The 27,863-nt window shown below is 38.7% G+C and overlaps 1 protein-coding gene across 3 annotated transcripts in view; it reads right to left on the reverse strand.

Annotated features, from left to right (window-relative positions):
• P4HA1 (prolyl 4-hydroxylase subunit alpha 1) overlaps positions 1–11,072 on the reverse strand; it is a 51,805-nt gene extending 40,733 nt beyond the window's left edge. For 2 of the 3 annotated variants that reach the window (XM_006760962.2, XM_006760963.2), the window contains exons 1-5: positions 10,963–11,072; positions 7,814–7,910; positions 6,760–6,911; positions 4,472–4,609; positions 335–574 (exon numbers count right to left, since the gene is read on the reverse strand). In XM_006760962.2, coding sequence (XP_006761025.1) covers positions 335–574; positions 4,472–4,609; positions 6,760–6,911; positions 7,814–7,910; positions 10,963–11,050 — 715 coding nt within the window. In that variant the 5' untranslated portion in view covers positions 11,051–11,072. The remainder of the gene's footprint in view (positions 1–334; positions 575–4,471; positions 4,610–6,759; positions 6,912–7,813; positions 7,911–10,962) is intronic. The other variant, XM_015562144.1, reaches the window with a different exon arrangement.
• Between the last annotated feature and the right edge of the window lie 16,791 nt (positions 11,073–27,863).

Genomic DNA, 27,863 nt, shown 5'->3' on the forward strand with positions numbered 1-27,863 from the left:
AATATAATAGAATCAAGGACATAGAAAGGGAGTGGACTGACAATTCTTGGGGGGAAGGAGGTGTGGGGGTGCGGGAAGAGACTGGACAAAAATTGTGCACCTATGGATGAGGACAATGGGGGGGTAAGGGCAGAGGGTAGGGTGGGAACTGGGTGGAGGGGAGCTATGGGGGAAAAAAAGAGGAACAAATGTAATAATCTGAACAATAAATATTTCATTAAAAAAAAAAAGTATGTCTGACAAACAAGGTGCTTGAATTCTAACGAATAAAAAGTACCACAGCTATATGATGAGATATATATCTATAACCCTGAACTATGTCAAGTTAACATACCTAGTTCAAGAAGCTTCTTTGTAAGCAGAAGTGCCTTATCGAGGTCTCCCTGCTGGTACACCGCGTAGCTCAAATAATCTAGAACGGAGACCTTATCGGTGGTAGAAACCTCGCCTTCATCCAGCTGCCTGAGTGCCTGTTCCATCCACAGTTCTGTATGGTAATAATCTGCTTCTGTATAGGCCACTTTGCCCAACTCAAAACAGTCCTCAACTGTTAGGAAAGACTTGTGTTTTACTCCTATGGAAAGAAAATACAGAGCACTTCAGGATTCTTAATACTAATTCTCCATATTTATTCAGGACTATATAGCTTTCAAAATGTTATCTCACTTTCATTTGATTTTCACAACAATCCTCTGAGGGAGGAAAGCAGGAATAATCCTAAATTTATAAACCGAGAAAAAATTGACAAGGTAATGAAACACGGCAAGAACCTAGCGGACAAGGGACCTAGATATCCCAAGATTTCAATTATCAGCCTCATACCAAAATGAAACATCAATGAAGTTGAAACGTGCAATTTTCTAACAGAGCAGGATTCATCAGGTGAGATATATCCATCTCCCTCCTACCAACCACCTGGGCAAGAAATGGCTGGACAGGAAGAGAAGCAAACCTGTCAATTGGTTCCCCTACCTCCTCCTCCTCCTTCCCTTCCCACATTAATGATATGTAATTTACATACCATAAAGTCACCCATTTAAAAAATATAATAGTTCTTAGTATATTCACAGAGTTGTGCAACCATCACCATAATCCAATTTTAAAACATTTTCATCACCCCAAAAAGGAAACCTGTAACCATTAGCAGTCACTGCTCATCTTCCCCCTTCCCCCCGCCCATCCCAGCCCTAGACAACCACTAATCTACTTTGTGTATCTATAGATTTGCCTATTATGGTTATGTCATATAAATAATATCATGAAACATATGTTCTTTTGTGACTGGCCTTTTTCACTCAAAACAATGTTTTCAAGGTTCGTCCATGTTGTAGCATCCTTTTTATTGCCAAACAGTCCACTGTATGGAGAGACTGTATTAGTTGTTTCCATTTATTTGGCTTTTATGAATAAGTTACTATGAACATTGGTGTACAAGTTTTTATGTGGATAAATGTTTTCATTACTCTTGAGTAGAATTGCTGGGTCCTATGGCAACTCTATGTTTAACATTTTCAGGAACTGCCAAAACTATTTTCCAAAGTGGCTACCCCATTTTACAATCCCAACAGCAATATATGAGGGTGAATTTCTCCACACCCTCTCCAATACTTGTCATTGTCCATCTTTTTTATTATAGCCATTCTGGCAGGAATGAAGTAGTATTTCACTGTGGTTTTGATAGTATTTCCCTAATGATGATGTTGAATATCTGTCCACATACTTATTGTCCATTTGTGTATCATCTCTGGAAAAAATGTATATTCGAATCCTTTGTTCATTTAAAAATTTGGTTATTTGTCTTTTTATTACTAATTGTTAGAGTTCTTTACATACTCTAGATACAAGTTCCTTATCAGACATACGATTTTCAAATATTCTTTACCCACACTGTGGGTTGTCTTTTCATTTTCTTTTAACTATTCTTGATTTTTTTAAATCTTCACCCAATGATATTCTTTCCATTGATTTTTAGAGAGTGGAGGGGAGGAAAAAAGGAGGAAGGGAAAGGGGAAGAGGGAGAGGGAGAGACATTGGTATGAGAGAGACACATCGATCAGCTGCCTCCAATATGCAGCCTGACTGGGGCCAGGGATTGAACCTGCAACCCAGGTACATGCCCTTGACTGGGAATCAAACCCACAACTCTTCAGTGTACAGTCTGACACTCAAACCTCTGATCAACACTAGCCAGGGCTACTCTTTTTTCATCCTCACCTGAGGATATTTGTTCCTTTGGATTTTTTTTAGAGAGAGTAGAAGAAAGAGGGGGAGAGGGAGGGAGGGAGAGAAAAACATCGATGTGAGAGAGACATATTGATTTGTTGCCTCCTGTTCGCACCTCATCCAAGGCAGGAGATGAGCCTGCAATCGAGATAAATCCCCTTAACTGGAAATCGAAGCCATGACCCTTCAATCTGAGGGCTGACGTTCTAACCACTGAGCAAACCAGCCAGGGTGACCAAGGCTATTCTTGATGTTTTATTCCAGTGTCTTTTCACTTTCTTGATGGTGTACTTAGAAGCTAGAAGTTTTAATTTTGATAAGTCTAACTAAGTATTCACATTTTAAAAAACAAACATCAATCCTTTCTGCCTACCATACAAAAAAAAAATCACTCAGATTTTGCAATATTCCCACATACAATCTGAACAAGTGCACACACTCCATGAATACAAAGCACATGATGAAAAAGCCATACACCATACACCAAATCTGCTCCTCTTCTATTCTCTATTTTCCTGAATGGAACCATCTAGCTGTTGAAGAAGCCAGAAACCCATATTCAGTCCATCATCAGATTGTACCATTCCATCTCCTATGCAGCTTGATAACCTACCCACTTCTCTCCATACCCACAAGCTACGAATGTCATCTCTCGCTCGAATTTTTACAACAGCCTCCTCCATGATTTGTCCCTTCCCCCAGATCTCAATCCAATCTCCATTCTGCAGCCAGAATATTACTAAAAAAGAAAATCATACAACTTCCCTGTTTAAAACTTCTCAGTGGTTCCTTGTTGCATTCAAAACAGTGCAAATCCCACATGGCTTACAAAGTCCTTCAAGAAAATAGCAAGCGTTGGTAAGGATGTTGAAAAATTGTGCACCAGTGGTGCACAATTGTGCACCTGTAAAAGGGTATATCTACTATGGAAAATAGTATGGCAGTTCTTCAAGAAATTAAAAATAAAATTATCATATGACCCAGCACTTCCATTTCTGGGTATATACTAAAAGAATGGAAGGCAGGGTCTTGAAGAGACATTTACACACTCATTTTCGCAAAAGAACTATTCATAATAGCCAAAATGCGAAAGAAATCCAAGTGTCCATTAATGAATGAATGGATAAGCAAAATGCAGTATACACATAAAATGGATTATTATTCAGCCTTAAAAAGTAAGGAAATTCTGCCATTTGCTACAACATAGATGACCTTTGAGGTCATTATGCTAAGTGAAATAATCCAGTAACAGACAAATACTATATAAGGTACTTAGAGTAATCAAAATCATAGAGACCGAAAGTAGAATGATGATTTCCAGGGTCTGGGGGTAGAGGGAAATGGGAGTTATTATTTAATGGGTATATAGTTTCCATTTTACAAGATCAAAAGAGGTATCGAGATGGATGGTGATGATGGTTATACAACAAAGCGAATGTACTTAATACCACTAAACTGAACATTTAAAATTGGTTAAGGCCCTAGCCTGTTTGGCTCAGTGGATAGAGCGTCGGCCTGCGGACTGAAGGGTTCCAGGTTTGAGTCATACCTTGGTTACAGGCTCCGCCCTGCCCAGGCAGGAGGCAACCATTTGATGTGTTTCTCTCACATCGATGTTTTTCTCTGTGTTTCCCTCACATCGATGTTTTTTTCTGTGTTTCCCTCTCTCTTCCACTCTCTCTAAAATCAAGGGAAAAACATCCTCAGGTGAGGATTAAAAATTTTTTTTAAATAAATAAAATTGGTTAAGACAGTAAATTTTGTTGTATGATAAAAAATAATGTAAAGCAAATTATTACAAAATAGTCAGCTATAACAACAACAAAAGAACTTTTTGCCAAAAATACTGGGTCAGAAAGCAGGATGTTCTACACTGCAGGACATTTTAAAAATTTACATATACCCAACAGGTCTTGGTTTTTAATCAACTGAACACATAAACTTGGATTGTCAATTCCCTCATAACTTTATATACAAACATTGGGGATTATAAAAAAAAAACAACATTTGGAAAAATTGCCTACTTCAGTTTAGTCCCTATAATTATAAGCTTTCAAAATAACAAGCAAGAAGCTTGTCCACAACTATTAAGTGCTATTGAAACGGAGGGTTGTTTTGTTTTCAAGGCTGTGAAACAAACTGAAGTTAAAAATCTTAAAATACAGAAGTCTTTTTTACGTTTACATTGTCCTACTGGACTGCACAGAGAAGCCAGGTGTTAGGTATTTTACAGACTAAGAATTCTTACCTGGAAGATTACCCTTTGAGATAGTATCTGTATCCAGATTGTAGGTGTCCTGGAGGCGCAACAGAGCTTTGGCGGCCCCAACCTGATCCTCATCATTAGGGAAGTACTGTCTCTGAAGGGTTAGGTTAGAGATGAAGCCTTGAAATAAGAGGGAGAGAGACTCGAGAAATTCAGAGACTTCAAATTTCCAAATCAGATTTTTCAAAACTGATTGTTTTAATTTTCCACCATGCTACGTTCCACATGCTCAACGAGAACAAAGCTGCACGGCATCAGACTTGACATGCCTCTAACCCCATCAGTCTTCCCGAACCCTTTCCAATGCTGCTTACCCGAGGCCAATGCATAAATTATGTCTGTGTATAAGTAAAGATCAACTAACATAATAATTGAGCTTTTAGTTATACAACATAGGCTCCACTAAGCTTGAAAAATGAACAGATTTATGGATTTGAAAATGATATTCAATTAGCAACCAATTATACTTTCATATAACAGTTGGTAAGTAAAATGTATGCTCTTAAAAGTCTATTTTTTCTTCTTCCATGTGCCACACATTATATAAATATAAAATACAAAGTGCGGTGGAATTCTTTAAGGGGAGGAAGAATTATTAATTATATATTTAAGATTATCAGGTAAGCTAGTTTATTAAAATATATTTGGACATAATTATTGAACATGGTATTCATCAAGTATACTTTTTTAGTTTTAAGGGCAACTCTCAGTCACAATATCCACATGGAATTTTATAAGCAAGTTTTACAGATAACTATATTTTTTATGCCCCAAAACAAAATCCTCTCTTGAATGACTACCACAATTAAAATGTCAAAGTCTCAAGGTTTACCTTATAAAAGAGCTCAGGACATACAGATCATTATTTGAGAATTTTAAAATTAAATAAATGAATGAATATTTCTTCATGACCTTTATAATGTTCTCATGGTGTTATATAAGAGTGAAAATAATCACAGTTATTTCCTCTCATCATGAATAAGTATTCATAGTTCTTGCCTTAATTTTTCTTTTCAAGATTTTCTATTCTATGCAAAATAATTTAGTTTACCGCTCACAAACACTTGTAAGCACCCTTGCAGTATTTCATCTATACAGCTAGCTCAATTTTCTCCCTTCTCTTTAAAAAAATAATTTTTTGCAACCTTTAGTAATTCAACAGATATTTGAGCCTCTACTATGTACTAAGCATAATCCCTTTGCTTCCTTAAACTTCTAATTCTCTGTGTCTGTATTAAAATACCTTAAACTACAATTTATTGTTTCAACTACAAAAACATTATTATTACTGTTTGCAGCCTCTGTTTTAAAACTTACTATCTACGTTAAGTAAAACAATCCTAAGTTTCAAAATACTATGTTGAACACTGCTAACACTTTTTCTTATAAAGTACCACTACTTCCAATACATTAAAAATTGATTAGAAAATAAAGTTTACCCCAAATTTTTAAAATAATAAACAGAATTACAAAAACACCATTAACACTGGAATTCTTCAATTAAGTGCAACTATATATAGTTCATGATAAAGTACATTTTTGAAGATTTATTTGGGGTCATTCATACCCTTCAATACAATTAATATAATATGCTGACTTTATAAATACATTTTTTAAAGGTTAAATAGTCCTCTCAATGCGCAGGAAAAGAACAGACATAGCTCTAGTACAAGTCAAAGTCAATACCCTTTCATTTCTACAGTCTGAAGGCAATCCTAAAATTACCCTAGCCAGTTTCGCTCAGTGGACTGAGCACTGGCCTGCGGACTGAAGGGTGGGGTTCAATTCCAGAAAAGGGGCTCGGTACCCAGTAGCGGGGGGTGCAGGAGGCAGCAATTCAATGATTCTCTCTCATCATTGATGTTTCAATCCTTCCCTCTCCCTTCCTCTCTGAAATCAAAAAATAAAAATATTTTTAAAAAATAAAATGAAAATGACTATCTTCAGAAATGAAGCTATATCCCAAATAATCAATTCACATTGGTAGATCTCAAAACAAAAAGCAGCAGTGTTAGTCACTAACAGCAAAAATTACTTTTTTTGACAATGAAGTTTTATTTTTATTTGTTTCCAATTTTTATTCATATTTTATTTTTTATCAAGAAATTTTGGATTAAAATAAATTAACCCTGATCAGACCAAATATACCCCAGCAATAGTTCAGTTATAACAATAAATACTTGATGTTCTGGGAACTGAATATATCACTACTTTTGGCATTTCTACTGGTGGTAGCAATAGTGCCTTACTTTTGGGCTCATTAGTCTTACCATCTGACATATCCTTAAGGATGAGATTCTCCAACTCACTCCACTCAGTGTTCAGACGTTTCATTAACTTGAATGCATTTACAGGGTGCCCGACAAATCCTTCTGGATCTTTTGTCGCTGTGCTAGTTAGCCGATCTAACTTCTCTGCCCATCTATACATGTAAGGTGTATAAAAAGAAAAACACAATTTAGTAAAGCACTAAAAAAATAAAAAGAGGCTAGATTACAGGTTTTTTAATTAAAACAATATCTAAAAATTATTTTTAAAAGTAAAATTATGAAGGTTTTTTAAAAAGCAAAATTCTCTTATGGGTAAAATCTAGAATGGCAGAACCAAAGTATAACTACAAGACTTTTTTAGTTTTGTTTCTCCCAAGTAGTTACAGTAAATGAAGTCTATCTTAGTAAAAGTTATGATTGGATCCCTCTAATAATAGTCTAAACATTCATTTCCCCTCAGGTTCTTACAGCCAAATAACTGATTATTACAAAGTATAAATTAGCTCAATCCAAATTCAGTTATATCTCCATTTAAATCAAACATTCACCAAAAGTTCACATTCATTACGTAGGAACTATATTTTAAAACAAAAACTGATTACTTAGCTACTCGTTAAACAAAAAATAATAATTCTCAAGTTAGGATTAACTATGAACCTGAGTCAATTAAAAATAAATTACCATTTGAGGAAAAACTATATAAATTAAATAATACTAATCACACTTATCCTATAATCTCTAGAATGGAACCATAAGAGTGAAGGATAAATACAATTGGGGAACTGCTCCAGAAAGTGGCTTGATTAGGGAGGTTATAGAACAGAAGCTATTAGGAAACATTCAAAAAAAATTGTCAGTCAACAACCCATACCCATTTATATTATCTCAATCCATGTTCTTCCATGTGAACTCTTGGCCCAGGCCTAACTATTGTTTTCTGTGTTCCTATTTAAGCCATTTCAGCTGGCTTTTTAAGACTGACTGATGGCTTTAATTTCTACTCAAATGTTTTAGCTCTAGAAAGAAGTCATAATAAATAAAACACTTTGCTTACTTTTTTATTTGTTCTAATTTGTCTTCTTCTGCCTTAATATAGTCTTTCAGGGAAATCACCAGGTCTTTCTCTGTATGAATCAAATCAGTCATCTGACCTAAAGAGAAGGAGGAAAGATTAGCAAATACCCATATTCCATCAGCACAAGTATTTTAGACTAATCCTATATAATAAAAGGCTAATATGCAAATAGATCAAATGGGGGGAATGACCAGTGGCTATGATGTGCACTGACCACCAGGGGACAGATGCTCAATGCAGAAGCTACCCCCCTGGTGGTCAGTGTGCTCCAACAGAGGAAGCACTTCTCAGCCAGAAGCCCTGAGCCCAGCTCACAGTTGGCAAGCATGGCGGGAGTGGGGGAGCCTCTCCCGCCTCCACAGTAGTGCTAAGGATGTCCGACTGACAGGCTTAAGCCATCAGTTGGACATCCCCTGAAGGGTCCCAGACTGTGAGAGGGTGCAAGCCAATTATTAGTTTAATAATAATCAGAATGCTTCATGCTGAGTCAATTTAACTGGCATGAATCAGATATATTGGAGAGAGCATATTTTTCATCCTTTTTTTTTAAACCAGATAAATAAAAATAAGGCCAAAGCTTTTTCTACTCATGTGTTCCAATTCTAATTTTCAAGCTACTTAGTTTTACAAGCTTGAACTCTATTGGCAAATTATCTTTTCATCTGAAAATGTAACAAGAGCTCTAGCTGGTTTGGTTCAGTGGATAGAGTGTCAGCCTATGGACTAAAGAGTCCTGGGTTCGATTCTAGTCAAGGGCACATGCCTGGGCTGTGGGCTTGATCCCCAAGAGGGGGGCATGTAGAAAGCAGCCGATCAATGATTCTCTCATTATTGATGTTTCTATCTTTCTCTCCATCTCCCTTCCTCTCTGAAATCAATAAAAATATCTATACTAATAAAAGGGCAATATGCTAATTAGACCAAGTCGACCGGACATCTTCCAGACGTCCAACTTCCTTCCAGACAAAGCCACAGGGGCAGGGGCGAGGCAGAGGTGGCTAGGGGTGATCAGGCTGGCTGGGGAGCAAGCAGTTAGGGGTGAGATCAGGCCAGAACGGGGGAGCAAGCAGTTAGGAGTGAGATAAGGCCGGCATGGGGGAGCAAGCAGTTAGGGGGTAATCAGGCCAGCAGGAGAGGGCAGTTGGGGCAATCAATCAGGCAGGCAGGGGAGGGCAGTTGGGGGCAATTAGGCCGGTAGGGGAGGGCAGTTGGAGGTGGGTGATCAGGCCAGCAGGGGAGCAGTTAGGGCGCAATTAGGCTGGCAGGCAGAGGCGGTTAGGGGCGATCAGGCAGGCAGGCAGGCAGGTGGTAAGGGGCAATCAGGCAGGCAGGCAGGTAAGCAGTTAGGAGCCACCAAGTGACTTCTTGATCCATGGGTCAATGCACAACCACTGAACCACACTGGATGGGCCTACATCATAATTTTTTTAAAATCTTTTAAGTATTGTAAAAATAACATATTGATTAAAGGGGAAAAATCAGAGTACATGGAATATTAGACATCCAATGTCTGCAGGATCGTGCCTAAACCAGCAGTCTGACATCCCCCGAGGAGTTCCAGATTGAAGAGGGTGCAGGCTGGGCTGAGGGACAGCCCCCACCACCACCGCCATGCACGAATTTCATGCACTGGGCCCTCTAGTATTTAACAAAAATATAACACTACTTTCCAAGGATCAATGTCTCTTCTTCCCCAACTCCTCCCTCACCTTTTATTTAGTTATTTGTTTGTTTAAAATGTGTTTTTATTTATTTTAAATAGAGAGAGGGAGAAACATCAATGAAAGAAACATCCTTCAGTTGTCTGCTGCGTGCCACCTCCTGGGACCAAGCCTGAAATCTGAGCATGTACCATGACTGGAAATCGAACTGGAAACCTCTGGTTGCAAAGGACAATGCTCAACCACACCACCAAGGCACCTTTTTAAAAAACTTCTGAAGCTAATTAGAATCAAATTTTTATTCCATAAGTAAAAACTACACTAACAAAAAAGTATTCTTCACAACCGAAAATCAAATAATCCATACTTATTTATAATGGGATGAGAGAATTCATCATTTTATATCCTAAAATTACTTGTATTTTAGTTAGCTCTACAATCACTCAAGGACTGGTCACCAGAGGGAAGGAAAACATTGGCTTTAAGACAAAGGAAGTATGCATACAGGAAAATATAAGAGGATGTACATCAACCCACGAGGAATTATTTCTGGGGAAAGAGGACATGTGGATGTCTAATATTCCATGTACTCTGATTTTTCCCCTTTAATCAATATGTTATTTTTACAATACTTAAAAGATTTTAAAAAAATTATGATGTAGGCCCATCCAGTGTGGTTCAGTGGTTGTGCATCAACCCATAGATCAAGAGGTCTATTCCCAGTCAGGTCATATCCCCAGGGGGCATGAAGTAGGCAGCCGATCAATGATGTTTCTATCTCTCTATCCCTCTCCCTTCCTCTCTCTCTCTAAAAAAAAATATATTTTTTTTAAAATATACATTATTAGTGTAATGATATTGGTGTCTATATTTTTAAAATTATGATGTAGGAAAAAATACATTGTATTCATAGTAGGTTCTTAAATGGAATATATGCATTAAATTATATGCTCAGTGGCCCATTAATAGAATTTTCTTTGTTATGTTTTCCTAAATTTTCATTAGTTTCTAACCTGTAAATGTATTGCTTTTGAAATCAGAAAAAAATATTTAAAGAAAAACAAGCTCTAGCCAGTTTGGGTCAGTGGATAGAGCACTGGCCTGCACACCAAAGGGTCCTGGGTTCGATTCCACTCAAGGGCACATACCTTGGTTAAAGGTTCCTCCCCAGCCTGGGCTCTGGTCAGGGCTTGTGCAGGAGGCAGAAATATTTTGATATTTGCAACCATTGTAAAACAAAGATTTATATTTTTTATATTTAATGCCATTTAACAAAGAAAAATCAATCAAAAAAATGAGTTCGCATGTCACCTCTGACACGCGTGTCATAGGTTCGCCATCACTGGACTAAAGCAATGCTTCAGTCTCTGGAAAGACAGTGTATTTCTTTTTACTGATTTAAAACACTAAAAAATGGAAATTTTTAAATGCAAAAACAATACAAACCAAGAAAGAGTTCAGACTTACCAATTGAAGTAAAAAAGCCTGGATGGGCCAAAGACTGGGGAAGTAGAATCCCTACAATTAAAATATACCGGATCATCTTGGAAGTCATAATTATACAGGTTCACACACCTACAAGAAAAATATGGCCATTACAAAAATTTTTTAAAAGGGTAGGAAAAGTTCCTAACTTATCCTTCCTATCTAAGAGTAATATGCAAATTAACTATCACTCCACAACAAAGATGGCTACGCCCATAGCGGCTGGGGCAGGACTCTGGCAACGTCACCCCGGCAACCTGAGCCCAGCAGGCAAGTGCACCGGCAGGCAAGTGCACCGGCAGGCCAAGTGTGCCAGCAGGCAGCACCCAGCAGGGCCTGCTTGGCGGTCGCCATGGCGACCGAGGAGCAGGCAAGTGCAGCCTGCAGGCAGCACCCAGCAGGGCCTGCTTGCCCATCCCCATGGTGTGGAGCAGTCAGGCCCCGCAAAGAGCAGAGAACCACGAGGAGTGGGCCCAAGCCGTCAGTAGGACATCCCCTTCAATGAAAAAATATCCTGGGGTGAGGATTAACAAAAAAGGGAGGGAGGGAGGCAAGGAGAGAGGGAGGGAGGGAAAGAAGGAAAGAGAAAGAAAAGGAAGGGAGGGAGGGAGGGAGGGATTTAAAAAAGAGAGTATCTTTTAGCAGGGCAGGGACTAAAGCAGTAATGGCGAACCTTTTGAGCTTGGCGTGTACTCCCCCCTACAAATTTCATGCACCGGGCCTCTAGTTTTTCTTATAAACAAAAATGTAAGTCAGACCCCAGGGTTGCCCATGGAACTGTTGCTAATTCTTATAAACTGATTTAGTTATTTAATAAGCGCCACTATCTTATTTTTCATATAGAGTACTAACTTGAGTTTTCATATTTAAAAAAGACGTTTGTTATCACCTGATAATTTATGCTTAACCAGTCAACCTGAGTTTATTTTCTCCTTAATACTAACTACTACAATTGGAGTAAATTGGTAACAGCTTTCACATAGCCTGAAAAATAACTATGACCTGAGCTAAACCATAGATTTCCCATAGAATAGTCTACTTTATTAAAGTAACTTAAATATCACCGAAATGCATTCTAAAATGTTAACAGTATGTTTTAAAGAGAAAGAAGGTTTCAGAGATTTCTGATTAATCCTCTAATTTCCAACCTGATCCATCCTTTCCCTATATAGTATTAATATTTTCTTTTTTTATTTCAGAAAGGAAGGGAGAGGGAGAGAAAGAAATATCAATGATGGGAGAGAAGCATTGATCAGCTGCCGCCTGCACACCCCCTACTGGGGATCAAGGCTGCAACCCAGCATGTGCCCTGATAGGAATCGAACCCGGGACCCTTCGGTACGCAGGCCGGCTACGCCCATAGCGGCTGGGGCAGGACTCTGGCAACGTCACCCCGGCAACCTGAGCCCAGCAGGCAAGTGCACCGGCAGGCAAGTGCACCGGCAGGCCAAGTGTGCCAGCAGGCAGCACCCAGCAGGGCCTGCTTGGCCACTCTATCCACTGACCCACATCAGCCAGACAGTATTAAATTTTAAAATAAGTTCAATTAGCCAGGCCAGCGTGGCTCAGCGGTTGAGTGCTGATCTATGAATCAGGAGGTCACAGTTCGATTCCATCAGGGCACATGCCCAGTTTGCGGGACTGGTCCCCAGTGGGGTGTGTGCAGGAAGTAGCCAATCACTGATTCTCTCTCATCATTAATGTTTCTCTCTCTCTCTCCCTCTCCCTTCCTCACTGAAATCAATAAAAATATATTTTAAAAAATAAGTTAAAAGTTGTGGATTTGCGGGTGATGAAAGTCTTCTAAAACTGACTATACAGTGATTCTCAACCTTCTGGCCCTTTAAATACAGTTCCTCATGTTGTGACTCAACCATAAAATTATTTTCGTTGCTACTCCATAACTGTAATGTTGCTACTGTTATGAATCGTAATGTGAATATCTGATATGCAGGATGGTATTAGGTGACCACTGTGAAAGGGTCGTTCGACCACCAAAGGGGTCGTGACCCACAAACACCTATGAATCGTAATGTAAATATCTGATATGCAGGATGGTCTTAGGTAACCCCTGTGAAAGGGTCATTTGACCGCCAAAGGGGTCGCGACCCCACAGGTTGAGAACCGCTGGTATAGACTGATAGTAGAAGAACACTGTGAAAGTACTAAATTATGAACATATAATTTGTATGGAGTATGAATTATATCTCAAAAAAGCTGTTATTTTTACAAAGTTGTACAGAATCCAAAAAGAATAAACAGCCCTGTCAATTTAAGCTAGTAATTTCTCTCAAAAGACTCAATGTTGAGTTTCTTTCTCTTATCCACTGTGTTCTATGTAACAATCCTCAGCCACATAGCTGTGGCTTTTTTTTTTTTTAACCTGGCAGCAAAGCCGCTCTTTTAAATTCATCCCTAGTAGCATTGTCTTTCTAGAATGTATTCTTCATAGTGGATGCAGATATCAATAACCAACAGAAGGATTTTGCCCTGCTTTCCCAAAATGCCCTGTTGGCATTCTTCTCTTGCTCCTTTTCCATCATATACATGGACTTTAAGTCCTTCTTATTACCTTACCGGAGAATGTTACCATTACAGTTCCATTTGCCCCAGCAACAAGCCACTGGTTACTCTGACTTGTCATCCTATTTTTTTGTGCAGACACCTCTGTCTGACCCTTCCTGAGGGACTTCATCTAAACCAGCAGGTTCAAGTCCACCTTGGAAAGCAACCTGTTCCAAAAACAAAGTAGAGCCCACTTTCCTAACCTGAATCTCAATAAAATAGATCACCAGCGAAACCGACATTCTGGAAGTACTCCTAAGGCTCCTCCCTCAAGTCTGCTGCAAGCTTCCAGATACTTCCAGAACCACACAGTAGTAAAATCCACTGCTCGCTTGGCTGCTTGACAGTAAGTCTTTTGGAAAGCTTCTAGAATGCCGCAGCTGCAGACACTTCCTCTCCTGGGTTCCGGCCAAAGCACAAGGCTTTTTCAAACTCCTGGACTATCTGAAGAGTCTAGAATCTTCTCACTTTAAATAGGCTTCTGACATAATTTTCTTCATAAATAAATGTTATTTCCAGAAAATACAGATGCTTTTGCTGTACTAGCTGTAGGCTAAATCAGAAATGTTGTCTAATACTTAACTGTAATAAGAAAGTATAGATTTGTCAGATAAGAGGTTATCATTTTTTCATTGCTAAAATATATTCTGTCACTAAAATTTCTGTCATCTTTCCTCATCCTTAAACCTCACAATGAATCAAGAACCAATTAGCCTACACACATTACTAAAAAGAAGCTTGAAAATCGCATTTTAAAATAATACAGCTGCCCTAGCTGGTTTGCTCAGTGGATAGAGCATCTGCCCGTGGACTGAAGGGTCCCAGGTTCGATTCTGATCAGGGCACATGCCTGGTTGTGGGCTCGATCCCCAGTAAGGGGTGTGCAGGAGGCAGCAGATAAATGATTCTCATATTGATGTTTCTCTTCCTCTCTGAAATCAATAAAAATATATTTTAAAAATAAAATGATAGAGCTAATATTAAAAGTAAAAGCATTAATCATATGGAGACTAAACATACCTTTACCTTACATCATGCTGCAAAATAAATTCTACATGGACCTGACCAGTTTGGATCAGTGGCTAGAACAGGAGTGGGCAAACTTTTTGGCTCGAGGGCCACAATGGGTTCTTAAACTGGACCGGAGGGCCAAAACAAAAGCATGGATGGAGTGTTTGTGTGAATATAAATTCAAAGTAAACATCATTACATAAAAGGGTACGGTCTTTTTTTTTTTGGTTTCATTCATTTAAAAAGGGCCGGATCCAGCCCGCGGGCCATAGTTTGCCCATGGCTGGTCTAGATTAAAGAGTTAAAATCAACAACAACAACAAAAAAGATATTGGATCTCTCAAAGCAGAGAATTCCTAAATTTAAAAATGAGTAAACAATCTACTGAAAGTCGGATGGTATTTAAATACACAAAACAGCCCTGGCCAGTGTAGCTCTGTTGGTTGGGTATCATCCCATGCACGGAAAGGTTGCTGGTTCAATTCCCAGTCAGGCACATGCCCAGGTTGCAGCCTCCATCCCTAGGTAGGGGGGTGCAGGAGGCAGCTGATGGATGTTTTGCTCTCACATTGATGTTTTCCTCTCTCTCTTTTCCTCCCTTCTCTCCCCTAAAAAAAAAAAAAATCAATAAATACACAAAATAATTTAGGTTTATATATGTTTTAAAAAACAACTATAAATCCCAGCCAGTTTGGCCTGCGGACCAGAGTCCCTGGTTGGATTCCGGTCCAGGTCAAGTACCTCAGTTGCAGGCTCCTCCCCACCAGAACTGGGTTCCTGCAGGAGGCAACCAATCAGTGTGTTAGCAATCCATGTGTCTCTCTCATATCATCGCACGTTGATGTTTCTCTCCCTGGCCTCCCTCCCTCCCTTCCACTCTCTCTAAAAATCAGTGGAGAAAATACTGTCAGGTGAGGATTAACAACAAAAAAAAGAACTATAAACTATAAACTGGGAAACTAAAGAAAAGAGAGGTCATTATAGGCACTCTTACAACTCAATAAGAAAACCACTGACAAGTTAATATAAAAGTGGATTAGAAATGTAGAAAATCACAAAAGAGGAACTATAGATAACCAAACAAACAAAAAAACCCTCAGTAATCAAGCACACAAAATATTGAAATAAGACAGCTACTTTCTGCCCATTGAATAAACAAATTAACAATTAAAAATATCTAATGATGGTGCTGTGTACAGACACTTAAAATGAACATATCCTTCAATTTGTGAATTTAAACAAAAAAATAAGGTTTGAACATTAACATCAATTTTCATTCATTACTGATGGGAATAAAAAATGTTACAGCCACTTTGGAAGATAGTTTGGCAGTTTCTTAAAAAATTAAACATACATTTACCATACAATCCAGCAATCATGCTCCTTGGTATTAACTCAAGGAATTGAAAACATGTTCACATAAAAACCTGCACACAGATGTCTACAGCATCTTTATTCATAATGGCCAAAACTTGGAAGCAACCAAGATAAACTGTGAATGGATAAACTGCGGTATATCCAGACAATGAAATATTATTCATTGCTGAAAAGAAATTAACTATCAAGCCATGAAAAGACATGGAGGAACTTTAAATGCCTATTAGTAAGTGAAAGTAGACAATCTGAAAAGGCTATATACTATATGATTTCAAGTATATGACATTCTGGAAAACACAAAACTATGAAGACAGTAAAAAGATCAGTATGTGTTGGAGGTGAATAGGTGGAGCAGAGAGAATTTTTAGGGCAGTGAAAATACTCCACATGATAAATACCCACCATTATGCATTTGTCCAAAACCACAGACTACGCAACACCTAGAGCAGTGGTTCTCAACCTTCTGGCCCTTTAAATACAGTTCCTCATGTTGTGACCCAACCATAAAATTATTTTCGTTGCTACTTCGTAACTGTAATGTTGCTACTGTTATGAATCGTCATGTAAATATCTGATATGCAGGATGGTCTTAGGCGACCCCTGTGAAAGGGTCGTTCAACTGCCAAAGGGGTCACAACCCACAGGTTGAGAACCGCTGACTAGAGTGAAGGAGTAATGAGCTTTGTGCAATATGACCTGTCAATGTAGATTCACTAATTGTAACAAATGTACCACTCGGTGGGGGATGTTGTTATGCCTGTGTGTGGGCAGGAAGTTTATGGAAAATCTAGAGTTTAAAACTACTCTAAAATAAATAAAATCTTAAATAAATAAAAATGATCATACAATACTCTAGTGCAGCAGTCGCCAACCTTTTTGGACCTCACGGACCACGGGTTGGCGACCGCTGCTCTAGTGGAATCTGTATTGAATGAGATTCAGTTTCTACTACTCTGACATTAAGTTATAAATATTGATCAAAACCAATTTTAAAAATTAACATGTGTTCATGACTATGCAAGAAAATATGCAGAGAAAATTCACCAAAATGTAGTTGTCTCTGGACAGCAGAACACTAGGTAATGGTGGGCAAACTCATTAGTCAACAGAGCCAAATATCAACAGTACAACGATGAAAATTTCTTTTGAGAGCCAAATTTTTTAAACATAAACTATATAGCAGTCATGGAGAACCTTTTGAGCTCGGCATGTCATCATTTTAAAAAACTCTAACTTAACTCTGGTGCCGGAACGTACCTCCACTTCTTCTAATGCCACTTCTTCAAAATAGACTCGCCCAGGCGGAAAACCGACTTCTGCGCATGGGCCACGAAGTTTCAATCGCACTGTATGTGCGCGCGCACACATGGTATTTTGTGGAAGAGCCACACTCAAGGGGCCAAAGAGCCACATGTAGCTCACCAGCTGCGGTTTGCCGACCACTGCACTAGGTGATTTGTTTTGTTTATCTGTATTTTCTAGCACCCTAGGGTATGTTAACTTTTATGACAAAAAATTAACTCTATACAAAATAATAAATCTAAAACATTAACTCCCATATTATGGCACCCTACGCCTTTACTGGAGTGGTTAGCTACTCTCTAACACAAAAAAGTAGCTAACTACACATGTTTAAACATGTTCCACATGTTCCATTTTCCAGCTCTGCAAGACTCCAGACTTCTCTCCCTGCTTCAAAGACAGTTAAGCTTATTTGAAAGTAACCCAGATATCTAGTAGTGAATTATATCCCAATATAATAGGATAGCACACTTTTCTATTTTCCTTCTTCCCAGAGATGAACACATGACCCAGGCTAAGCAGTCACTGGCCCTCACTCCCACAAACATAACTGTTGAGGAGTGGGATTTGTGAAATGGTCAAAGCAGCTATTACTGCAGTTGCTAAGCTCAGAGAATATGAATTTGGAGCTGCCTGTGACCATCTTTCCACTTGCCAAGGATACATAGGAACCCAACCTACAAACAGGAAAAAGTCCTGAGAGAAGCAGTTCCCGGCTCCTCAGTACTGATTCTTCCAATTATTGCTTTGAATCTGTGAGCTCCCCAAATAATCTCCCAACCCAGCTAAGGGAGCCTCTAAGTCCCCTCCCTTTTTTTATCCAAGTGCCAATCAGGGCCTACTCTGAGTCCCCGGAGTCCCTCTTGCAGGGGCCAGATCAGTACGAACCTTATAAATCCAGGACTGTAACAGTTGGGGCTGTTCCCATTTGGTTCTATAATTAACCCTCACCCAAATCACTTGGTAAAGCTGAGGAGGGCCCAAGGCTGTTCATTCCTCCTCCTCCCTCTACGCACCCCCAACAGGATTTCTGTTATTTGCAGTAGGAATTTCAGACACATATAGCATTATTCCCAACTGCCATGCCAACCTAAGCTGTTAAAAAATAATAATAAAGACAGCCTGGTAGAGCAATGCTTCCCAAACTTGAGCTATATTGGAATCACCTACAGGTCTGAGGTATCGAGATAATTTATTCAAGTTCTCAGGTGATGCTGAGGCTACTAGCCTGGGGATCAAACTTTGAGAAATGCTATAAACATCCCTTCAAATCACACAAAAAGTGCTCTCTACCTTTAAAATAGATCTTCCTTCAACTTATTTTCTTTAAAAAAAAATCACTGATGCCAAAACTGGTTTGGCTCAGTGGATAGAGCGTTGGCCTGCGGACTCAAAGGTCCTAGGTTTGATTCCGGTCACGGGCATGTACCTGGGTTGCAGGCACATCCCCAGTAGGAGATGTGCAGGAGGCAGCTGATCGATGTTTCTAACTCTCTATCCCTCTCTCTTCCTCTCTGTAAAAAATCAATAAAATATATTTTTTAAAAAATCACTGAATTTCTAATTACTCTAGGGAATGGCTCCTCTAACCCGTTTTAATATTATGTTTCACCCATATTCCTTCAGAAACCTTAAGGGCATGTATGACATCACATAATACCTAAGTATATCTTTATCAATGAGGGGTTTTTGAAACACGATAGTTTTCTTATTAATGAAGTCTCACATTAATTTCCACCTTCATTCAGTTAGCAGCTTGTAAAGCAAATCATATTTACAAGCATCTAGTCAAACATTCCAGAGACATTAGGGTTTTACCAAAAATAGTAAGACATAAATGTCTCCTGTTTTAATGCTCAAACAAGCTTGAAAGAGAATAGAATTGAAATGGGTTTAAGAGATTGCAATCTCCTTTAAAAGTAAGGTAAATCACAGCTCCCTGAGAAGACAAACAGGAAAGAGAAATAGAGAGGAAGAAAGCCAAAGAAGAGTCAGAGATAAAAAGATAAATTTATACTGCAATAAAATTTAGTATGAAACAATATGGACCAGCGGCCACCAACCTTTCGGACCTCACGGACCACCAGTGGTGCACGGACCACCAGTTGGCGACTGCTGGTATGGATAATATTTAGTTCTCAGCCGAATAGTAAGTTCATAGCTGTTTATTATCTAATTTTTATAACATACATACATCCTATCTAATAATAGACAAACATGGTAATTGACCATACCTCCGCTACGCTTCCTATTGGCTAATCAGCATGATATGCAAATTAACTGCCAACAAAGATGGCTGAACCGAACATGAGGCTTGCTTGCTCCAGTGATGGAGGAAGCCAAGGTTCCCCTCCTGCCGCAGCCCAGCACTGAGCTCCAGATGCAACAATGTTTCAATTATAGAAGCTAAACAAACCCACATACCTGCTTTCAGCCAGTCATGGCCTCAGAGATGAAGCCGGCTCTCAGCTCCAGTGACAGCAATAGATCCAAGTATTAAAAAACAAAGGAAAAAAGGAGCGGTTGGGAGCTTCAGTCACCAGGGGGAGCTCTGCTCAGCCACAAGCCAGGCTGATGGCTGCCAGCACAGCGGTGGTGGTGGGAGCCTCTCCTACCTCCTCAGCAGCACTAAGGATGTCTGACTGCAGCTTAGGTCTGCTCCCCGCTGGCAAATGGACATCCCCCGAGGGATGCTGGGCTGCCAGAGCGATGTCTGATTGCCATCTTAGGCCCAATCCCCCGGGGAGCAGGCCTAAGCCAGCACATGGTCACCCCCGAGGGGTCCCAGACTGTGAGAGGGCACAGGCCGGGCTGAGGGGTCCCCTACCCCTAAGTGCACAAATTTTTGTGCACCTGGCCTCTAGGATTACATATAACGTTTGGTATGCATGAATATTAATGTTTAAAAAACTGTTAGGGGGTAAGATGATATGGAAAAAAAATATTCCTGGGAAACATATTCTCAGGTGAGCCTGGATAAAAATAAATTAAAAAGTGTATTATTAATCCATACCTTTCCTAGAGTCTTTCTTCCAGGAAAGTCTAGTCCCCATACACTCAAAGGTCAATAAGCCTGGGAGCAGATTTTAAAACAGTTCCATTACATTATAAATATTTACAACTTTGAGTTGTCAGAATTCACTGAATTGTACAAGTTATTCAATGAATTACTAGAACAGGGCATCCAGCAAATAATTCTATTAGCCTTTCAGTCTAACATTTTTCTTCCAAGAAAAACATTACAACATTTCTAAAAGTTTGTCTTTCCCAAACAAATGATTCAAAAATTAATAAAGCAGACTAAAGAATGCTTGATATTCTAATCTAAACTTTCTCTGACACTAAAAATTTTCCACAAGGCTCCTTCCAACTCTTAACACACCTCCCACAACTGTTCCAACCTGCTTTTGGAGGGCTCCAGCTTTCAGTTTGTTTTTCCTGTAGACAGCCCATATTCAACTGTTGGTCTTCCTGACATCTGCGTTAGACTTTAATCTTTTTGACAGTTGTTATGACCAATGCATAAAATCATAATTCAGGCTTTTAAATCAGGCCAATACAATGTGGTATGTATCAAAAAAAAATGTGGCATGTCTCTTTCATAAAAGCAGGATGGATTTTCCAAGACTACTAAGAGTGATTACTAGTTATATTCCTGTTCTTCCCAATAATCCCTCTGCAAATTGCCATTTGTTTTAACTTAATTCCCTGAATTCCAGTCATATTTCTGATCCCAAAGAGAGTGAGTTACATCTTTAGTACATACAATCTGATGGACAAGTACTTTAATGGTATCCCCAACTTTTCTATCAAAAACTCAGAAGTCATGCTCGCCTCTTTCCCACAGCTTTCTGTACTTGAGCAGTGAACCCAGTCATTGGCATAATCCCAACTGACAGCATTTCAAGCTTCGGTTAGAAAGAAGCTTTAAATCAAGATATTGTCCTTAACTGAAAGTGCTGCACAAGCTGTATTTTGGAGGTTCCTCCAAAGTTCAAAACTGCCCCTTCCTTTCCTGTCAGAGAAAAAACCTAAAGATAACTTCAAAAATACCTCTGCTTTTTACCATATAACACCCCTACTCCCTTCCTTATGGAAAACGCCCCTCTCTGACATTTTTACTGCCCCATTCCACCTTTAATTCATCCCTAAATTTCAACAGTCGTTTTATATAGCATAACACTTTCCCTTACCAAATAGCTAGTCAAAGTTCCTTACCAGAAATTCTGAAAATGAAACAGAAAGAAATGGCTCTCTCTCTCTCTCTCTCTCTCTCTCTCTCTCTCTCTCTCTCTATCTATCTATCTATGCCTGAACTATATAAATAAAGCGCAGGAGAAGTCAGGGACCACGTTTTGACATATAGGTAAAAAAGTGAACAGAGCCTATCTAAAAAGATTACAAATGAAGCAGATATGCAGAGAGGAAGACAGACGAGAGACAGAGGAAAACACTGTGATGTCCCTGTTATTCTTGAAGTCTAATCACACCCCTGACCTCTGGTTGCTGAGACAGCTCCCTATCCCCACAACATTTAAATAAATTCCACTACGTGCTAATATGACTTAGGTTCCTGTTTAACCTAGAGTCCTAATTAATATAGTTTCTCTCATCAACCCTGTAGTTAATGTTTCAACTGCAAAATAAATAATGCTTATGTTTTTATTCCTCTCTCTTCCCTATCACCAGAAAGCAGTATTTTTTTCAATGATATTTTAATTCCTTTTGCTTAATTGTTGAGAGCCAATAAATGCTACTCCTTCTATACCACAGATACAGAGTTTAAGAATAAATGTGGGCAGGTTGGAGTGGCTCAGTGGTTGAGCATCGACCTATGAACCAGGAGGTCACGGTTTGATTCCAGGTCAGGACACGGGATGCAGGCTCAATCTCCAGTGTGGGGTGTGCAGGAGGCAGCCAATCAATGATTCTCTCTCATCATTGATGTTTCTCTCTCTCTCTCTCTCTCTCTCTCTCTCTCTCTCTATCTTCTTTCCTCTCTGAAATCAATAAAAATATATTTTTTAAAAAAGAATAAATGTGATTTTAATCTATTAAAGATTTAAATTGAAATTTGAATTCACAATTGAAGTTAAAACTCAATATTTAAAGTTTTTGTTTCAACTATTAAAGTCAAGCTCCCCTACACCAGAAACATTTTACAAATAAATGTTGGCTGATGAGGAAGATTTGAGAAAGAAATTAATCTTTATTATTATTAAAATGGTGCCATTCTTCGCTGACTTTTAAACTATATACTTCTCCACTATTTTGAACACTTTAAAAATATGTTTATTTATTTTAGAGAAAGAGAGGATGAATGGAAGTGAGAGAGAGAAACATCAATGATGAAAGAGAATCATTGATCGGCTGCCTCCTACATGCTCCCTACTGGGGATCGAGCCCGCAACCCAGCATGTGCCCTGACTAGGAATCAAACTAGCGACTTCTTAGTGCATGGGTCAACAACGATCAATTATTTCAAAACGTTAGTTAGAAATGCACCCATTTGGTCAGTCTCTTCCATGTTTCTATGTCTCCGGATCTGTTCTGTTCACCAGTTTATTTTGTTCATTCGATTCCACCTATAATTGAGATCCTGTAATACTTGTCTTTCTCTGACTGGCTTATAATACTCTCCAAGTGCCTCCATGGTGTCTGAAAGGCTCCACATTGGCCAACTGTATTAGATGGAAAAGCTTATCACTGAGAATCAGGCCCAGGACCTAAAAACCAGCACCACCAGCACCACCAGCAATCACGGACCACCTCCAGCATCCACTCTGTGCTCGGGATTGCGGCTCCCACCCGGCCACAAGGAGCCTCTTGCATCAGCTTAAAATAATGACCTCTTGCTCAGCCTGCCCTGTAGGAACTGATAAACTGAGTGAGGTTTCTGTTCTCCTGCAGCCTTAGTGAAAAGAGTAGCTGTCTCTCCTTGGTTCAGTGTTAGAATGAAGAGCTGGTGCTCGCTGAAACCGGTTTGGCTCAGTGGATAGAGCGTCGGCCTGCGGACTGAAAGGTCCCAGGTTCGATTCCGGTCAAGGGCATGTACCTGGGTTGCGGGCACATCCCCAGTAGGAGATGTGCAGGAGGCGGCTGATCGATGTTTCTCTCCCATCGATGTTTCTAGCTCTCTATCTCTCTCCTTTCCTCTCTGTATAAAATCAATAAAATATATTTTAAAAAAAAAAGAGCTGGTGCTCACTCAGAATAATGGTGTGAGTTATTGTGTCTCCTCTCCACTCTACCCCTCTTTAGCTCATCACCACTTATACAGGGCATCTCTAGACTTTGTTTCTCAGTCCTCAACAATAAACAGAATTGCCTCACAGGCATAAAGTAAGGAAGGAAGGAAAGAAGGGAGGGAGGGAGGGAGGAAGGAAGGAATGAATGAATTCCCCAATGTAGGAAAAAGGTCAGGATTATTGTTCCCAGGATAGAGAATACAAAAAAATTACAAGTGTTATCAAGAATCCCAAATTAGTAAGATTCATCAGGAATGTCCACCTTTATCAGACAGGAAGCATAATAAGCATAAAGGTAAGGTTATCAAAATGTGAGGTCCAATTTGACCACCAGCAAGTAACCAAAAAAACAACTATAATTTAGAAGTACCTAGGATGATACCTGGCACATAGAAGACACTTAAATGTTATTTCTGAATGTGGGGCAAGAGCTCAATAGCTGGACTTGTTGCCAAGAGCATCTCAAGGCACGCTGGTTAAGAAAAGGCTTGGAGAATGGTGGGAAGCCCACGCAAGCTCAAACCTGGGCTAAGTGAGAAGAAACAAGTAGCCCAGTCTATTAGCAGACAGGTCAGGCTCTTTATCATTTAGGAATTCATGTGGGAAAAGAGAGTGGACAGAGACAGTGGAAGGGAAGAAGGAAAACAACATAAAATTGTACATGCTTCCTTGTTGCTTATAAATGCTGGTATTTCCAAATGTTAACATATATATTTCTCATTTTAAGAAAGAATTTGCAGTATCTTCTCTTGGTTGTATTAATGAAACTGTACTTCATAACATGACTAAACACTGGTTAAGTATTTTAAAAGCAGTAATATAAAAAGCAGAAATCCTTTAGAGATATAAACTTGTAAAACTAAGTTTGTTTTCTAATTTGGAGATTGCTAAATATATATATGGAAAGTTTTAAAGCCTGATTTCTAAGTTTAAAGAGCATATTTAGACATATACATAAAAACTTTAAAACTATATACAGCAATTACAAGAACTCCAAAAATATTAACAATGTCTGAGAAATGGGTTCATAATTACTTCTCTTCACTCAACTTCTGCCTTTTCTTTAATAAACATATTGTTAATAGACTATTTCTATAAATAAACAAATAAATGAGCTAAAAATCAAAGTCAAAGCAGCACTAAAGTGAACAGACAAATTCGAATCATGGACGGAGTTCACAAAATCCAAATGATTAACTCCACAGCTCTACTAGTTGGCATGATACCACCACCAGTCCCTTTTGCTCCAAAACAAATTCTATCTATTCTGATTTACAAAGAAGTCCTAATAAAAGAACTTCAGTCTCTTCACCACCCTAAGGGCACAAATGAAAAGTAAAATTTTTCACAATATGTATTTTAGATTTTTTAAGCTTCAGTAAAGGAGTATGAAGTCAAGTCCAACTATTCCCAAAGTACAGTTTTCAATAAAACATCATTAAAGACTGAATTTTTAAAGCAAGTTATACTACTTAAAAAAATAATCATTTGAAAAAAGTGGCAATCCCTTTAGAAAAGAATGTTTTTATACAAATAATAACCAATCACAGAAAGCAATAAAAAGCTACCTCATTCGTAATACCAATACATACATAATTACCTGAGAATAAACTTAAGAAAATTTAAATTGATCCTAAAATGTTTAACTCAAAATGGATTAAAGACTACTTTGAAGTTTAAAACCCTCTTAGGGGGAAAAAGGTATAAACACTCATAACCTTGATTAAGCAACTGGATATAATACCCAGGTAAGTTTCTTAGATATGACACCTAAAGTGCAAATTTAAAACTTTTGTCCTTCAAGAAAAGTAAAAGTCAATCCACAGAATATGGAAAAAATTTGCAAATCGTATTTCTAATAGACCTTTAGGGACTGGAATATATATATTCTTAGAACAATAAAAATAATCCATTTTTAAAATGGGAAAAGGACTTTTTATTTACTTATTTTTCAGAAGGAGAGGAAAGGAGAGAGAAATACCAATTTGTTGTTCCACTTATTAATGCATTCATTGATTCTTGTATGTGCCCTGCCAATGCTCTCACGAACTGAACCACCTGGCCAGGGCTTAAATGGGAAAAGGATTTGAAGAGACATTTCTCCAAAGAAGATATATAAAAGGCCAATAAATACATGAAAAAAACACTCAACATCATTTAGGGGACTGCAAATCAATACCACAAAGGATATCACTTCACAAGCCTCTAGGACAGTGATGGCGAACCTTTTGAGCTCAGTGTGTTAGCATTTTGAAAAACCCTAACTTAACTCTGGTGCCGTGTCACATATAGAAATTTTTTGATATTTGCAACCACAGTAAAACAAAGATTTATATTTTTGATATTTTATATATTTAAATGACATTTAACAAAGAAAAATCAACCAAAAAAATGAGTTTGCGTGTCACCTCTGACACGCGTGTCATAAGTTCGCCATCACTGCCCTAGGATAACTATAAGGAGGGGGAAAAAGTTGATGAGAATGTGGAGAAACTGACACCCATACATTGCTGGTAGGCATGTAAAATGGTATAGCTACTTTGGAAAAGTTTTTCAGTTCCTTAAAAAAGTTAAACACAGCCCTAGCTGGTTTGGCTCAGTAGATAGAGCATTGGCCTGTGGACTGAAGGATCCCAGTTCCATTCTGGTCAAAGGCACATGTCTGGGTTACAGGCTCAATCCCCAGTAGGGGGCATGCAGAAGGCAGACGAACAATAATCCTCTCTCATCATTGATCTATCTCTCCCTCTCCCTTCCTCTCTGAAATCAATAAAAAAAAAATTTTTTTAAGTTAAACATGGAGTTACCATATGACTCCACAATTCCAATCCTAGATTTATACCTGAAATTAAAACTCATGTCCATACAGACATTTGTACATGAATGTTCATAGAAGCATTATTCATAATAGTCAAAAAGATGAAAACAACCCACATGCCCATCAGTTGATGAATGGATAAACAAAATATGATATATCCATACAATGGACTATTATGCACTGGTAAAAAGAAATGAAGTGTTGATACATGCCACAACACAAATGAACCACTAAAACATTTTGCTAAGTGAAAAAATCTATACAGATAAAAAGTAGATTAGTGGCTGCCTAGGGGAGGGGGACAGGAGTAATTGCTAATGAATATGGGTTTTCATTTTGGAGTGATAAAAATGTTCTAAAATTAATTGTTGTGATGGTCACACAACCCTGTGCGTATTTTAAAAGCCATTGAATTGTACACTTTAAAAGGTCAATTGTATAGCATCTGAATTATATCTCAATATAGCTGTTTAAAAAAAATCAACATACATTCTCATTGCACTGGGTCAATATTTAGGAATAGGAATGCTGAGTTGTACCTATTACCATGCTAATAGGTAAGTGTAAGTTTGTTTACCTTTATAAAGAACTGCCAAGTATTTTTCTAAAGTCACACCACCACTGCATTGCCATCAGCAATGGAAGAAAGTACCAATTGCTTCACATTCTCATTAGCATTTGATATTGTCATTTTTCCTTCATTTTTTTAATTTATTGATTTTCTCACTAGGTATACGGTGATATCTCGCTCTGGTTTTAATTTGCAATTCCAAAATTACTAATGATGTTTAATATCTTTGGGTGTGTTTACTTGCTATCCACACACCTTGTTTGGTAGTTTGTACTTATATCTTTTGCCAAATTTTTAACTAGGCTGTTTACCAATTATTAAATTTAAGGGAAAAACAAAAACATCAATGTGAGAGAAACACATCGATTGGTTGCCTCCTGCACACGCCTTGACCAGGGCCCAGGCTGGGGAGGAGCCTGCAACCAAGGTATGTGCTCTTGACCAGAATTGAACCTGGGAGCCTTTAGTCCACAGGTTGATGCTCTATCCACTGAGCCAAACCAGTTAGGGCGTGAGTTCTTTATATACTAAAGGCCCGATGCACAAAATTTGTACAAGAGTAGGCCTTCCTTCCCCCAACTGCCGGCACCAGCTTCCCTCTGGCACCTGGGACCCAGGCTTCCCTCTGGCCGCCAGCAGGCGCCCAGGACCTGGGCTTCCCTCACAGCCTCCACTTCATTCAGAAGGAGGTCTGGTCCAATTAGCATATCATGCTTTTATTATTATAGATAAGTCCTTTGTCAGGTATGTGAAAGAGGAATATTTACTACCAGTGTGCAGCTTGTCTTTCATTCTCATAGCACTATTTCCAAAACCAGAAGTTGTTAATTTGGCTGAAGTTGAATTTATCAATTTATTCATCTTATCTAATAAAGAGGGAATATGCAAATTGACTGTCACACCATAATGGTCAAGATGGCTACGGCCACAGCGGAGGCTGAGTTCCCGTAACGAGCCTTAATGAGCCATCAGCAGGGACCTGAGGCTGCGT

This window comes from Myotis davidii, unplaced genomic scaffold, assembly GCF_000327345.1.
Source record: "Myotis davidii unplaced genomic scaffold, ASM32734v1 scaffold134, whole genome shotgun sequence".
In the NCBI taxonomy this organism is placed as follows: domain Eukaryota; kingdom Metazoa; phylum Chordata; class Mammalia; order Chiroptera; family Vespertilionidae; genus Myotis; species Myotis davidii.